Source organism: Natrix helvetica (genome assembly GCF_964273705.1).
Source record: "Natrix helvetica genome assembly, chromosome: 3".
NCBI classification, from domain to species: Eukaryota; Metazoa; Chordata; class Lepidosauria; order Squamata; family Natricidae; genus Natrix; species Natrix helvetica.
This window is the reverse complement of record NC_138549.1, coordinates 44,072,641-44,088,972: the sequence shown is the minus strand read 5'-3', so window position 1 is coordinate 44,088,972 and position 16,332 is coordinate 44,072,641. Positions and strand designations below refer to the sequence as shown.

The 16,332-nt window shown below is 35.4% G+C and overlaps 1 protein-coding gene across 2 annotated transcripts in view; it reads left to right on the top strand.

Moving 5' to 3' along the window:
* Positions 1 to 16,332, top strand: part of ANOS1 (anosmin 1) — a 74,597-nt gene that overhangs the window by 37,618 nt on the left and 20,647 nt on the right. For both annotated transcript variants that reach the window (XM_081948203.1, XM_081948202.1), the window contains exons 3-6: positions 1,400 to 1,462; positions 3,276 to 3,498; positions 7,762 to 7,946; positions 10,020 to 10,149. In XM_081948203.1, coding sequence (XP_081804329.1) covers positions 1,400 to 1,462; positions 3,276 to 3,498; positions 7,762 to 7,946; positions 10,020 to 10,149 — 601 coding nt within the window. The remainder of the gene's footprint in view (positions 1 to 1,399; positions 1,463 to 3,275; positions 3,499 to 7,761; positions 7,947 to 10,019; positions 10,150 to 16,332) is intronic.

Below are 16,332 nucleotides of genomic sequence, written 5' to 3'. Positions count from 1 at the left end.
TCTGACTACCATTTCTCCTTGGAGAACAGATGCCCATTGCCAGAATGTGATACTTAACTTGACCATCAAATAGGTCTTACAAAGAAAAGCTTTCAGTCCCTTAGTGAAACAACCACTGTATCTTATTAAAGCGTGAAATTAAAGTGAAGAGCCCTATAGCTCTTGCTGTTTAGTAATGCTGAATCTGTCAATGTGGATTGCTAGGAAGAAAGTGAAAAGCTAAAAAGAGAAGCTTGGTAATGGTTAGACAATCTTTCTCTTCCCTGTTTCGGATTGTGTATAGTAGAAACCATACAAAAATATTCAACCCTTATGTTTGCATGACAGATTGTTTCTATTCCCGTGATTTAATCAGTCTTAACATCTGAATACAGTCATGAAAGATTGCTTAAATGATAGTCTCAATACTTTGTAGGGAAATACGTTCTTGTGGACATTACATAAGATATAATCATGCATGATTAAGGTTTTAATACAATCAAAATCTATGGAGTTTTTTGTCTGTGACTTCTAGGTTCCCAACATAGCATCTGTAGGCGCCAATGTCACCAACAGAAGGTCTGTTGTCATGAGCCAGGAAACATGATCCATTTCATTTACTTCTTTTTGGATTTTTAAAATTTAAAATAAATGGAAAACTATTTCACATAATAAAATATAACAGAATCTAATAATAATATAAAGTAGAGCCAAGGAATTCATTGCTAAGAATTCTAAAATGTCATAGGTAATTCTGCTGTTTGGAAATGTGTCCATTTGTCTTGTTCCCTCTTTCTCCCCTTTCCTCTAAAAGAGACATCAGTTAGGTTGTTGTCATCGCAATCAAAAGTTAGAGGAGATGATGGGCAGGAACCTCATCAGTTTGCCATTAAACTTTGATATGGCTCAATCAAGGGCTAATCAATAAAGTAAACTCAGTTTGCCATTAATATTGTTTAAGCCATGTTTTTGGACAAGGAATCACACATGTTAGAATCAGAATTGTATTCTCTTATGATTCATGAATGATAAATGCTTGATCCACAGCCACTTTAAAGAGAATTGATAACCAAATCTTTTAAATCAACTCATCTACTGCCATTGCAGAAAATGAGGCTTTTCTAAACTTTTTGATATCATAAGTCACTGATGAGGTGTTGATGATCATATTTATGGAGCATGAGAAAAAGAAATAAATACTATTATAAATAAGAAACATCAAAATTGTAATTTAATTGAAGTTTTCCATGCTGAAGGCAATTAGCTATGCTATTATTCTTTCAAAATACATTATATGTTCATTTTTCTGCACTAATACAGTTCTTGTTTTTTTCAAAAGCAATGTTTTAAATTCCTATCTTGATTAAAGAAATAGGTATCTCATTTACTCTCTGACATGCTTTCAAATTATTCTTTTCAGTGTTTGGAACCTTGCAAAGAGTCCTGGGATCTGAAGAAAAACCATTGCCAAAATTTTTGTGAGGTATGTTAGTTGTGAAAAAAATCCGTAGAGTCACTTGTGTATATTTTATTCATGCTATAAGAAAAGTTGACTGAAGTTATTTAGTCTGCACAAAATGTAAGTAGCTTTGTCAGTACCTTTGCTTAAAAAAACCAGTTGCAACTTTAGGCAGCAATCCACATTTATATATGCAATTCCTCAGATTTGCTATTGACTTCTAGCAAGTCATGATTCACAATTTGGGAATCCTAACCTAAAATAGTAAATGAATTCATGTTAGCTTCCTGTGACTAAAACTAAATAAGTCATTTTTAACAACTTTGTAAAAGCTAGACCCATCAGTTTAGTCATTTCTCAAACTTGCTCTGAGCTTTGTTACCCATTTAGCCTGTAAAAGCCCATGCTGGACTTATCCTCAAAAAGCAAGTGTTGGCATCTCGCGAGCAGAAGAAGTGTTGACAGCACTTTTGCCTGTGTGTGCTTAATATTAGAAATATTTGCATCCTCTGCCTAGTTTCCTGTGGGGCCCTGGGTGGGTCATGACCCATATTTTGAAAACGGCTTCTAATTTTCAAGGCAATTTTGAAGTTTGCTTGCATTTTTATGTGCTTAGTGATTTCATTTATATTTATAAGATATATAGATTTATAAACATTCCTTCTTTCATGCAAGTTATTAATATATGCCTTGAGTATAAGATGTGCCTCCATGCCTATGTCTAGTTTGATGAGCAGTCAAGTTTGATTGAGTACCAGTTGAGTACCAGTTTTGATCCAGTTATGAATTCATCTAATTGCCATACTTTCTATATCACACTTCATTATTTTGTAATTATAATAACATCTAGAATAACCAATGCATGCTCTAGGCCTAAACTTTTTGTGGTTACATGTTGACTACACGCAAGTAGTGCATGTGCATGTGTGCATCCTGCCTGCACCCATAATATAATGCATGCATGACTCCCCCCTACCCCCTGTGCATGTACGTGCGGCCCTCCTATGTCCTGTTTAAGGCCTAGTAGGCCTCCCTGCAGCCTCCTGGGAGCAAAAATGGGCTTGGGGGTGCACTGCCCCCCCTGCCCCCCTCCGTATGTGCATGACCCCCTCCACCCCCCCATGCATGCATGCGCGACCCGAAAATCAGACTTCTGGGACTTCTGAAGTTCTCTTAATGACACCAGTTTTTAAGCCAGTGGTTTGTTTCTAAAATCTTTTGCTCCCTCATTAGATGTTGCCCTTTTGTTGCAAGTATAGATGAAAACACCATGATAGTTCCTTTAATACCCAAAAATGCAAATATACAGGTTGCAGTTTTAAACATTCAAATTAAATGAGTTCCCTGACCAAGTTTGTATCAATTTCAAGCATTGATTCTGCACTTCATCTTTTTTACATAATTGTTTGATGTAGCACCTACCCACTACTTGATGACATGAGGCAAAATAGGGATTAAGTACTTTTGTCATTTATATGTTATCTGCTAGCATTTTACTATTTTTATTAAGCAATGATTCCATTGACTCTTTTCTTTTTTGGGAAAAAAAAGCCATATTTTAAAGTCCAAATGATACATTTGAGTGCATTTGTCTCCAAATGAAGGAATTCATTATTGCACAGTCAGTTTCATCTAGTGTTTCAGCTGTTTCTACTCCTTCATCTGTAATTGTTTACATCATGTCAAGGACTTAATGCATTGATGCTTTAAAGTCATACATTTTCTTATCCTCTGAATGAGGAAGTGGTCAATAAGAAAGAAAGTCAAGAATTTCCTGGAAAGCCAACCAACATATTTCACTGTGATCCCCCCCCCCATTTTCTTATTTTTCCTTTAGCCTCTTTTCCCCAGGAAGAACTATGAATGTCTAACTAGCTGTGAGTTCCTGAAATACATCCTGTCAGTGAAGCAAGGAGATTGCCCAGCACCTGAGAAGGCCAGTGGCTTTGCAGCTGCCTGTGTTGAAAGTTGTGAGACTGACAATGAATGTTCTGGGGTGAAAAAGTGCTGTTCCAATGGATGTGGACATACATGTCAAGTGCCCAAAAATCTTTATAAAGGTAGAGTTTATTATTAGAAGTGACTAGAGAAAAAGTGTGTCATTTAAGTATGCCAACATTCCCACACTGTTCTTGGGTTGTGATGCCAAGTCAAGCCAAGGTTAGATTTTAATTGAAAACAAATTTCAGGTCTGATACCGGTTAAAAATTCAAGTGAGGAATGTATAATAGTTTGTGTTAACAATTAGCATTGTGATAAAGTTGTATTAAAGTGGATAGGGAGAATTCATCCTGGGATGCTGAAACATTTAATCATTTTTTAAAATATGCTTAAAGTATAGAAGTGAAGAATTACGGTAGATGATGACATTCACAATTGTTCATATTTTCTCAATAGGTTTCTGTAGGTTGTTGACTATCAAACAAGTATGACTTGTTTATGTGTATACTCAAATGTTACTCTTATATTTTCTTTTTCTAACACTTAGGATTGCAGTTTTAAAAAATCTGTTTCAGCAACAGAAGTGAATATTAATTGGATCTTACCTAACTCTTTACTGAATCTAAATATGTAGCACTTCCCTTTCTTCATTAATTGATTTTTGGTTGGAAAGTTTTATGTTAAACGACTAAGCAGAATACTTGTGCTAAGATTCTGCATGGTTTGACTCATACAAATTAATACAATGAATTTTGGAGAGACTTCTTAATCTGAATTAGTCTTTGAAAACAACTGGTCTATACAATCAGCTTTTTCTGTGCAACTTCTAAGAACAGTAGAAACATCGTCTTCTGACTCTAATGAGTGCTGCTAGAAAATATAGAAAAAACAGCAAGGCAACACTTTTTCCTCAGCCTTCTCCAACAATCTTTGGCAAAGTCAAAGAGGCCTCAGAATAGACATAATACCTGTTTAGAAGCCTATTAATAGATCTACAAATAGATCAGGAGACATAGGGCACTTCTCAGTGAATGCCTTATAGCATTTTCTAGAGTTATTCAAACACCTCAAACAAGGAATAGGTTTTATAGTTTCATTTCCAATGGGATGAGACTTTGAAGATGTTAAGTGTCTTTTTTTGATAAATGAAGTATGGCTTCAAGGAGGCAAAATGTTTCCCTTAAGCAATTATTGCCTAAAGGGCAACATGGTTCAAAATTGTGACAAAAATGTTATATTATATATTATTTATAGAATATAACTCCTAGTCATAAAGCCATAAAACCAAACTGATATAAGAACTATATAATACCTACAGTTCATAAATTCCTTCATTTTAAAAAAAAATGGTTATAAAATTTAAAAATAAAATTTAATTGGTATCATAGACATTTTTATAGAATAATGAATTTACTGTATATTTCAAAGAAGTAGCACATCAAATAATAAAATCTCATGTATAGTTAGTTTAAACAGTTAAATAAATAAATTTGAATTGAAGATCCAAAAAGCTATTTGAAATCAAGTTCTCATTCCTCTTCTTAGGTTTAGTGGAAATAGGTCACTCTATAATTAATGACCATTTTACTGTGGTAGATTGAATGATTTGACTGAGCATTCCCTCCCCTCCCCAAAACAATAACTAAAAAAACAATGAACAATGGAGAGTTCCAGGTAGAGAAAATAGTGAAGATTGATGGCTGGGTGAAAACCCAGGTGCAGTAGGACTTATCCAGTCAAAATGAAACTGTGTGATCACTCGCTTGTCCTTCAGAAAGAAGTTCTTAATAAGAAAACCTGTAGAATCCAGAATGATCTTACTGACTTGTAAATAGATTCTGGATGTCTGTTGATGGCTGATTTATCTGAATGCCAATCTTCTAGGAATATCCTAGCATTTTGTATTTAGCTTGGTCTAGAATGCTTACTGTTGCCCAGTTGAAACTATGATTGAATATGTCCATGTATTATGAAATTACAGTTTCATCATGTGTTTTTTTAACTGCTAGTTGGTGTTCATGGATGTGCTATTCTGCCTGTATGCCCTACTAGTAACTTACAGTCCTTACATTGTATGTGACAGGTGACTACTCTTTTTTCCTTCTTGGCTACTGGTCTTTTGATGTTTTGGATAGCTTTAGTTCATTTGTGTGTTATGATAATGCTGTATGATTGTAATAGTCTGATATTTCTGAGATGTTTTTGATGTATACTAATTTTATATTTTTCATTGCTTGCATTGGTTATACTGTAGTGGGTTGACTGGTCAGACACTTTTTGATAAAATTGTGAGTGTAATTTTGTTGGAATATGTCATATAGGCAGTGCATTTCTTTTTTTCTGGTGTTCAGGATTGCTGTAGTACATTTATATTCCTCTGAGTAATCCTCTTATACAGCTCCTTTTATGGAGGCTGGTTATTATTTTGGTAATGAGCACTTAGCATGGCCATTTTGGGTAGACTTGCATTTCTAGTTTTCTGTAATTTCCTCTGCTAGTATAGTATCCAGGAAAGGTAGTGTGTTACTTTCTCATTCTCTTGTGAATGTTATTCTTTTGAAGATGTTTTCATTTCATATACAGGATACTTGTCCCTTTATTATGACAAAGGTATTGTCCACATAATGGATCCATGCTTTTGATTATATGAATGTTCTATAGTTTCTACACCCTGCATTACAGTCTCTGCTTTGAGTTCTGAGAATGGTGGTAAGGTTTTTTTTTTGTGTACCTGTTTATTAAACTGAAAGTAGTTGATGGCAGAGGTTGATGAAGTCCATGATTCTGGATATTTTGATCTTAATGTATTTGCCTATCTCAGGTATGTCATAGAATACTGCTGCTGTGGATTCTTTTGCTATTTCTGGTTCTATGGGTATAAAGAGTGGTGTGTCAGCAAATGAAACCATAATGATTCCTGGCTTGGTATCTCTCGATGCTGACATTCTATTGGTTCATCCGCAGCAGCTTCTTTGGAGACAGTTTGTGTCCTAGACCATGAAATAGGATTTTGAAAAATTGTCATGAACACTATTTATTATGTCTTGAAACTAATGAATTTATACCCGTATTTCTGAGGGGTGAAATCTAAACTTGGCATGCCAAGTAATTGTCACGCCAAGAATTTTTTCAGATATTTCTTCAGAATAAGATGAAAAAATATACATTTATCATCAAAAATCCAATTCTTCTGGGAAATTCTGGGAGTTGAAGTCCACCCTCCTAAAGTTAGCAAAGTTGAGAAACCCTGCTCTACTGCATGACACCCATCTGCACACAATTACGGCCATTAGTGGTTAGTTGGTGTTGTTGGAGTTAGTTCCAATCAAGTGAATTCTAGTGACCATAATGCAAAGCAGATGGGAAGTTCCTTAGAATGGAGGCTATAGGATTATTACACATAATAATAACATATTTTTTATTGAGAAGCTGCATAGTTCCTCTTAAGAAGACTAATATAAAAATAATTTTGCTTACAATATTTTTTATTCTTGACAGTTTTAGAATTCTACGTTCTTTGTTAGAGAAAATCCTAAATTTATAGAAAACACAATTGATTTAACAAGAAAAGTGTGGAGGCTGGCAAAAAATAAACCTGATTTATTCTGCGGATGATTTAAGTGGCACAAACAATTGTAACAAGTTCAAAACAGAAGCAAAAAATAACTCTAGCAATTGTAGCACTTTGGTAGTTTCTTAAAGAAACAGTTTTCTTAGATTTAAGTTTAGAGAAAATAGCCTATCCTAGAAAGAAGTATTACTTCTGGTTAAATGTTCACATATGCCACACTTAAAGTCTTACCAGTTTTTTCGAAAAATCTAGTAAACATGTGGAAGCAGTAGAAATAAACTTGAAATAGTTTTACTATTTGTACTGAGACCCCATATTTATCGTAATGAATCAGTTAAGTCATATATGAACAATTAATTTCTACATATAAGAAAGAATCACACATATTATATTTCTTATAAAATTATAGGATAATTTTTAATTCTTTATATGACAGATCTTCTAATTTCACCCTAGAGTCTCAAGCTGACCATGCTTTCCCATGTAAACTCTTCTGGATATTAAATCAGTTGGAAAAAAGTGTCAGCACCTGAAAACAGAAAATAGGAACAACTTCTGTAAATATTAAATTGTTTATTACAACTACCAAATCATAGAAATGATAGCTTATCTCCATAATACATTCACAGTACAGCTGATAGGTATTTTCAGTATTAAAGGCAGCACATGACATATTTTAAAACAACACAGGCAAAAATGTATTTGTTATTGGGATAAAATGTGAGGGTAGGTGTTCTATTTATATGATATACACTTGCTTCTCCAAATAGTTGTGAACACAATTTCTTTTTATGGATATTATATATTTTAGGTGTTCCTTTAAAACCCAGAAAGGAATTAAAATTTAGTGAACTTCAGTCTGGACAGCTGGAAATTAAATGGTCTTCAAAGTTCAATATCTCCATTGAGCCTGTGCTCTATGTGGTACAAAGGAGATGGAATTATGGGATTCATCCCAGTGAAGATGATGCAACAAGTTGGCAAACTGTAGCACAGGTCAGTACTTTGAATAGAGTTCTGTTACCTTTAAGATTTTCCTTAATATTATTTTTGTTAATCAGATATTAAACATTTTTGGCTGATATTAATTGCCATCAAACATCAAACATACCCAGGACCTGGAGTTCTCTCTTTGAAGTTTGTGCTGCAGATCTGAAATACTGTGTAAGGTCAAAGAAAAGTTCTCATTTCTTTCTTCCAGTCTGTATAGGAGATGACCAGGCTGAGACCAAGGAACGGGTCAAATGTGTCATAAGTCATGAATCCCTGCACAACCACAAGAGATCTAAGTCCAACCCACCTTGAATGCCTTCTTGATTCCCGCTAATTTCCCTTGCTCAGATTCTTGTAGGAGCTTAAGCTTGCAATAAATCTTTATACTCATTTGAACTCCATGAATCTTCTGATTTCCTCGATGCTTGACAGTCTGCTTCAGAAGGAGTAGAGGAGAAAGGGAGACCAAGAAAGTCCTGGTGGTGCAGTGGTTAGAATGCACTATTGCAGGTTAATTTTGCCTATAACCTGGAGTTTGATTCTGGCAGGGCTCAAGGTTGACTCAGTCTTCCATCCTTCTGAGGTTGGTAAAATGAGGACACAGATTGTTGGGAGCAATATGCAGATAATGCTGACATTGTAAACAACCTAGAACAGGGATGTCAAATTCAAAGGCCCGCGGGTTGAAACCGGCCTGTGGGGTGCTTAAACCTTTCCTGCTGGGCCAGCCTGGGCAAAGGACCAGCCTATGGTACCTCTGGCAGCCAAAAGGGGGCACGAAGATCCGCACGCACCTCCCCTGCAGCATATTTTCGGCCTGGACGGCCTCCTGCAGCACTCTGCTGGCCAAAACAGGGGGCTGCAGGAGGCCATCCAGGCTGAAAACAGGGCATGGGGGGGCACATGCATCCCCATCCCCATGCCCGGCCCATGGAGGAGAACTACAATGCTAATCCAGCCCTTGAATAAATCCAGTTTGACACCCCTGACCTAGAGAGTGCTGTAAAGCACTATGAGGAAATTTATAATTTTAAATATTATTGCTATTGGTATCATGCTTAATTTGAAAATAAGTCATTGCAGCTTTCATTCTGCAACTTGCCAAGTATGTGGAGCAACACAAATAAGTAGGCCATCTCTTGTTTTGGTAGAAACATGTCAGGTAATTCTGTGCTTTGGACTTGAAAAAGATACTACCAGTCTTCCCCATTTGGGCCATTGTTGAATATGTTATAGATGTAACTGTTTTATTCTGGGAACAGAATGGAGGCATTTCCTGCATGCACCTGTATTTTTAACTCTGATTTGGAACAGGGTTTAATAATGGTTAATGAACTTTTTACAGCAAGAAGAGATAATAGAAATCATTTTCTGTGGCCTTCAGTTTAGGAGGATGTCTTAAAGGGAAGACTAGGGCTTATTTGCATGTTGACTTATAATAGCAAGATGTGCAAGAATTTATGTCTTTCTCTCTCTCTTAGTGTGTGTGAAAGAGAGAGAGAGAGAGAGAAGTGGACAGTATGCATATTATACACACAGAGGGTATAAAACACATACACATATACACTATATATGTGTAATAGGCAAACTGTCTGTTTCTACTCAATGCTGTGGGATGGATTCCAGCAGCATTTATAGCAAAAAACAACAACAACAACTTTGAAAGAGTTGGTACATGTTGATGTTTGCATATGAGGGTGCTCTGCTCATCACTATACAAAGAAATAAAATGAACTGGTAAGATGTGTGTATAAAGGTATGGTGTGAAAAAATGCATATAAGATGATGCATGTACATCTAGTATGGATTGCATCTATTAAAGATACCAGATTCAACCTTTAGTAACTTCAGCGTTTTTTGTTTTTTTAATTCAGCCAGACAAAAGTTCTTTGGGATGGATCCTGAAGACTTATGGATGGCTGAAGTAGATGGTTTGAAAAATCTTACCTAGTCCAATTTTTATTTCATGAAAAATAGGAAAAGGGATTCCTCTTTCAATAAGCAAAGCATGAAAGGTCCAATGATGGAGGTCATAAAAATAGTAAATGTGTATCTTAACTGGATTTTATTTTGCAGATCACAGATGAGAGATTACAACTGACTGACATCAGACCTAGTAGGTGGTACCAGTTTAGGGTGGCAGCCATAAATGTGCATGGAACAAGAGGTTTTACAGCTCCCAGCAAACATTTTCGCTCCTCAAAAGGTTTGTGTTAATGTTCTTCATTGTACAGTCATCTTTGGATGAATCAGTATGTGAGCAGCAGAAGGTTTAAACAAATAACACAAATAACTCTAAAGATAAATAATTTTATTTTTTGAAGTAACCACATAGAATTTAAGGTTCAATTAATGCTTCGTGCTACAAGTTCTCTGAATGAAGTTGCTTCCCTTTTACAATACAAAACACATTAGCAGTAATAATTAAGGCTATTTACTTCAATGTGACACAATAAAGCATGAAAATAAAATTTTCGTTGCTGTAGAAATAATGTGTATTTTTATTTGCATATAATAATCTTTATAAACTATTACCATTTATATAAATAAATTTCACTGTGTACTTTCAGATTCTTTAACCTTAAAGGGAAAATACTCCCCCCCCCTTTTAAAACACTGATCTTTTCTTTAAAAACTTTTCTAAAATCAAAACTTTCTAATAATCTTTTAAAACTTTCTCTTAAGATACATAAAGTTTACTTTCAGACCAATAAAATTCCAATTAACTCATTAAATTTAGATCATTTGCTCCAAGGTACCCTCACAGAATAATTTCTTCTTCTTCTATACATCCTTTTAAAAACTCTGAACTTTTCTTTAAGCTAATACATCTATTTCTTTAACTTTCTCTTAACATAGATACTTTCAAATACACTTTCAATAATATTTTACAAACTTTCAGAATTATGTAAGCATTATAGATAAAGGAAAAATACATTTTCAAACCTTAGATTAAAACTTCCTTTCAATTACAAATATCAGACCGATAGAAATCCATCCTAATTCCAATTGACTTATTAACTTTAACTCACTCAATCATGATATAAAATATTTTTCTTCTCTAAAATGTTTGTCTAGAATGTTTGAATGTTAGCTTAATGAGTCATGCCCTGAAAATATTCCTGAGAATAATTCACACAAAAATATACAATAAAATTGAGGAGTATTTCAGCAATACACAATTTGGTTTCAGAAACAATCTTGGTACACAAGATGCCCTATTCAGCATTCAAGTTCTTGTACATCACAGTGTTTACATGTGCTTCATTGATTTTGAAAACACATTTGATAAAATAAGACACAGCAAACTATTACAAATCCTGAAACAAGCTGGACTAGATGACAAACATCCAAATAATAAAGAATCTATATTGGCATTAGGTAGCAAATGTGAGACTAGGCCAAAAATACTCAGATGATGCAGAAATACGAAGAGGGGTCAGACAGGGCTGTATTCTGGCTCCGTAGATTTAATATCTACTCTGAGTCAATTTTCAACGAAGCACTGGAAAACATTGATGCTGGCCTCAAAGTAAACGGTGTTCAGATCAACAATTTAAGATATGATGATGATACAGTTCTGCTTGCCAGTAAGTATGAAGACCTTCAGTTCCTCATCAGCAGAGTCTCAGAAATATCTGAACAATATGGTTTGAAACTTAACACCTCAAAAAGCAAGATCATGGTCATCAGCAAACAACCCATAAATTTACCACTGATAACTTCAGAAGGAATACTACTAGAAAAGGTCGAAGAATCACATACCTCGGTTCTAATTTACATAAAAGCTGGAAAGTGAGCACCAAAGTAAAAAAGCTCAAACAACATTCTTCAAAATGTAAAAAGGTCTTCTGCTGTGACAACATAAGCCTAAGACTGAAAATCAGGCTTGACAGATGCCACATCTTTTCTATCCCGCTCTACGGAGTGAATATTTGGTCTCTGACAGAAAGCCACTTGAAAAGACTAGAAGCATTTGAAATGTGGATTTACAGATGGATGTTACGTATAAGCTGGGTGACAAAATTACAAATGAGAAGGTGATAAGCCTCCTGGGAAAGCCAAGGGAAATAATCAAAGCCATTAAAAAGTGAAAGTTAGGGTATTTTGGACATGTGATGTGACCCCCCAGAAAAATAGGGCATACTTCACTTAATCCTCCAGGGAAAGATTGAAGGCAAACAAGGTCCAGGCAGAAGAAGAACATCATGGCTTCAAAACCTAAGGGATTCATTTGGACAAAGCTTGGCAGCACTTTTTCATGTGGTTGTTGACAAAAATAGATTACGGACATGATCGCCAATGTTTGATGACAGATATGACACAGGAAGAAGAATATTTGTCAAGTAGTTATAAGCTTCTCTTTTTATCAAGGATTTTTCAACTTTGTTAATGTCCATGAAGAAGACATCCCAAACTTATCCTTTTAAAATTACAGATTTTCTTGGAGATTGGTGTCAGGTTTACATTCCAAAATTGCAATTGACTCATCTTCATTGTCAGCTACTTGTGAAATTGCCTCAGTGGTTTGGTAACTTCCTACACATATTTGTATCTCTGAAGTAGTTTGAAAAGTTGTTTGAAATATCCTTGGATCATAGCTAATCTATGAACTGATAGATTTTATTTAAATATTTTTCAAATACATCTCTAATAATTTTCTTAATATTCTTAATAAATCTTCTTAACTCACTCTCTAGTCAAAGAATAGCTTTTTTGTAAGTCACTTAAGAATTGCTGGCCAATCAATTCATAAAAATCAGAAAGTTTTAGCCACCCACACTAAAGCAGGCCAAGCTAAAAATTACTAAAATAATAAACTAGAACCACAACTTTCTGCATTTATGTTTCTCAATCAATTTTCTTTAAAGATACTCCACACTTCCTTATTTTAGCTTGCCTTCAGCAGCTTCCTTCCTTCCTTGTTGTTTATCAGATTTCCTTTCTCTTGTTTTTATCTCTATCAGAATGAATTATATGAAAGGGGAGGAGTTAATATATTTAGCTTTACTTTTGTAATCTTGTTTCTTAGTTTTCATTGCCATACTTAATTTTCTTTAAATTTGGTCAGTCTCAGGATTCTTAGAAGTTGGTTGAAAATGTGTGATAGCAGTACATTTATTCATTCATAAAATAAAATAAATATACTAACAATTAATAGTCAGTCAGAACTCCCATGGGTGCATGGGGTATGTGTGTTGTCCATAGAGAGACTCTGAATGTTGTCAAAGATGCTGCTCCACAGATAGGCAGATGTTAGGCTGTACTGGTGAGGTTGGATTTTAGGGATCATTTGGAAGTTCTTTTGTAACAGACTCCCTGCTCCCTAGGAGCATCTTTACCTGTTCTGCATTAGGCAATCTCTGTGCTGAGGGTAGAGTTCCTGACAGTTATCCTCGTTATCTGGATAACCAGGTAGTCCCAAAGAAATGGATAGATAGAAAATGGATAACCACATTTGTAGTTCCAAAGATCTTGTTCACTTTCTCGAGACTACCAGGCTTGAACCCATCCCAGATACCATCACAAGATTATTCTTCAGTTCACCTCAATATGACCTGGATTCAGGGAGTAGTAAATGCTCCGGATGTTATGGTTCTGCTGCCTCTGAAAGGTTTCCCTTCTGAATAATCTGAACAAATCTCTTTCAGTCCTGCTGAAAAGATGGTTGTCCTGGTTCAGAGGGCCATCATTGTCAGTGTCATTTGTATACCTCTACCCCAGCCATTAATTGAAGTGATCAAGATTCCATCCCAATGCCCAATGTCTCTGAAGATCTTCTATGGCCTCTGAATCTTTGATTGTACAAGCAGTGGCAATACCAAATTTTCACTCCAGATTTGGAACATAATCTGGATATGCTCCTGGACTTGCAGTTCATGTTCAAAGAATAGGTGGCAGCAGTGATGGCAGGTTCTTTGTCATGTCCACCAGTTGTGGCCATTCCAGGACTTGGAAACCTTGCTTTTTGTCACTCATGCCCTTCTCACTTATGGGAATGGCCTTGAAAACTATTCTGAAATTGGCCAGAATTTAATGGTGTGGATAATTAAGGGAATTACCTCTTTGTATCGCTGTTGCACTGCAAAGTACACTAGCTCTCAATAGGCTTTGAGACATGATTCAAGGTGCTGGTTATCAGCTTTAAAGTCCTATATTGCTTTCTCCCAAGAACATGTCTCTGTCCCATATGTTGCCATATGAAGGCTAGTGGCAAAAAGCATCCAATCTATAGTGAGCATATATAAATGTATCAGGTGGTATGGCTTTTAGTAGCAATAGATAAATACATAACCTAAATTCCAGTGCTGCAACCCTAAAGTGGAAACAATTAGCAGAACCCAAATGCTTACGCTTATGTGAATAGAGAGTACAAGTAAACACCAATGTTTATGGTACATATTGATAACATCAGGGAGGATGCCACAAGTCTGAAAAATACTCTAATCACAGGTACAGGATAAGGCATTGGGTGATTACATTACCCTGTTTATCTTTTATCTGCTTGTTCCAATATTTTTTGCCAACACATATGTTGTGAGAAGCTTGCTTGTGTCTCTCTCCTGCAGTCTGCTGACAGGGAACTCACTGGAAGTATTTCCCATGAAGTATACTTTATTGTTTCTATTTCCAAATGCTCTGATTTTGCTTTTAGTGAGCATTTTCCTGCCAACACTCCTATTAACCTTTGTCATCTCAAGGGATCTAGACAGTGTGCCTTTTTGTTGGCTAACCCTAGGCTATGAAATTATTTCCCTATACATAACAGGGCCCAACTCTGCTTGCCTTTAGAAAAGTCAACATGACCTGACATTTCCCCCAGGCATCGGGGGTCAGTTCAATGGAGTCTCCTTTTGGTTGTTTAATTACAATTTTCAATTATTTTATGTTTTAGATATTGGGTTGTTTTTTAATGCAGTGCTATTATTTTTTTCTGTTCATTTGTTGTTGTATATTTGCCAGAGTCACATTGAATTTGGAAACCATATAAAACCATTCAGGCCTTAACGAGGTAAAGGGGCTTGTGTGGGTAAATGAAATCGTAGGTTATGTTGTCGGACATGTATATGTCCAGAACGGTCTCCCAAGGTGAACAGGACATGATAAATACCCCAAACTAGCACTGATAACATCTGCCAACCACATTGGACCAGTGTGGTAGATTATGGTCAATTCCTTCCTTCCAGGTTAATAAAATGTACATGTATTTCTCTCCTGTATAAAATTACCCACTTAATTCAGAGAAGATGTATTATCTGACTGCAATTAAGTATTATATTGTTTAATCCTATATATTTTTATTTGTAAGTACATTTCATTCCATTGAATAGGATGTACTGTTAAGAACCTGTGTACAATATCAGCTTGTATCTCCACCTTTAAGGAATTGCAATATTAATGCACTCAATATGATACTCAGATTATTTCCTAAATAAATATATTTATAGGAATTTAATATATATTGCAGGTGCTTGTTGAAATGAAGGTGAATTTTTGATGTTGCTTAGCAAAATTACAAATATTATAATAACAAAAACTTTAGGAACTTTATTTTTATAAGATCAAAAGAATGTTAAAGATAAAATTGCATACGTAGGTCTACATACAACTTGAGAGCTGGACTTAATCATACTGAATCTCAACAAAAATAAACATATGAAAAAAGTTGGTATTAATTGCTTTTTGTTTACTTATTTGAATAAATATATAGAATCTGATTGCTGTGAAGTTTGGCAGGCACAGCTACATGCTGAACACTGTATGTAATGTTACAATGACTCCTGCCAGATATAATTTGTAATTATTACCGAGGCTAAGATTTCCTTTTCTTTCTGATTCAAACAGCTTGGAAACTTCTCTTGAGAGTTAAAAGTAGTTCTTTCAGATAAATTTTGGAGAATTAAGTGAATTACAGTCATGACTATGTTTTCGAAAGGGAGCAAGAATCAGATTCCAGATGATTCACTTAAAATTTGTATAGCTGAAATGTATGATTGCTGGTGACATCAATCTGAACATAGAATATTTTTACAATCCAAGTGATTCTTTGTATATAATAGGCAGCCATAATAGTACAGCAGGAGATAAACATGAGTATTTTGCCAACATACATGAAAACCAGCATGTATTTATGCTTAGTTGGAGCATTCCCCACCTTTGCTGGTGAGATCATCTACTAGAAGAATTGTACTCTGGAAACACTTCTACCACTATGATGAGAAGGTTTTTAAAGCCCAGATGAAGATCTTTGTGATATATTCGTGTGCAATATGTTTTCTATGCAACTCAGTGGTGGGTTCCAGATCCCGTTACAACCGGTACAGTTGGAATGGGCCTGGCAGCATCCACATGGATGTACGCAGCATGTGCATGCGTCTTAGCGGCTCCG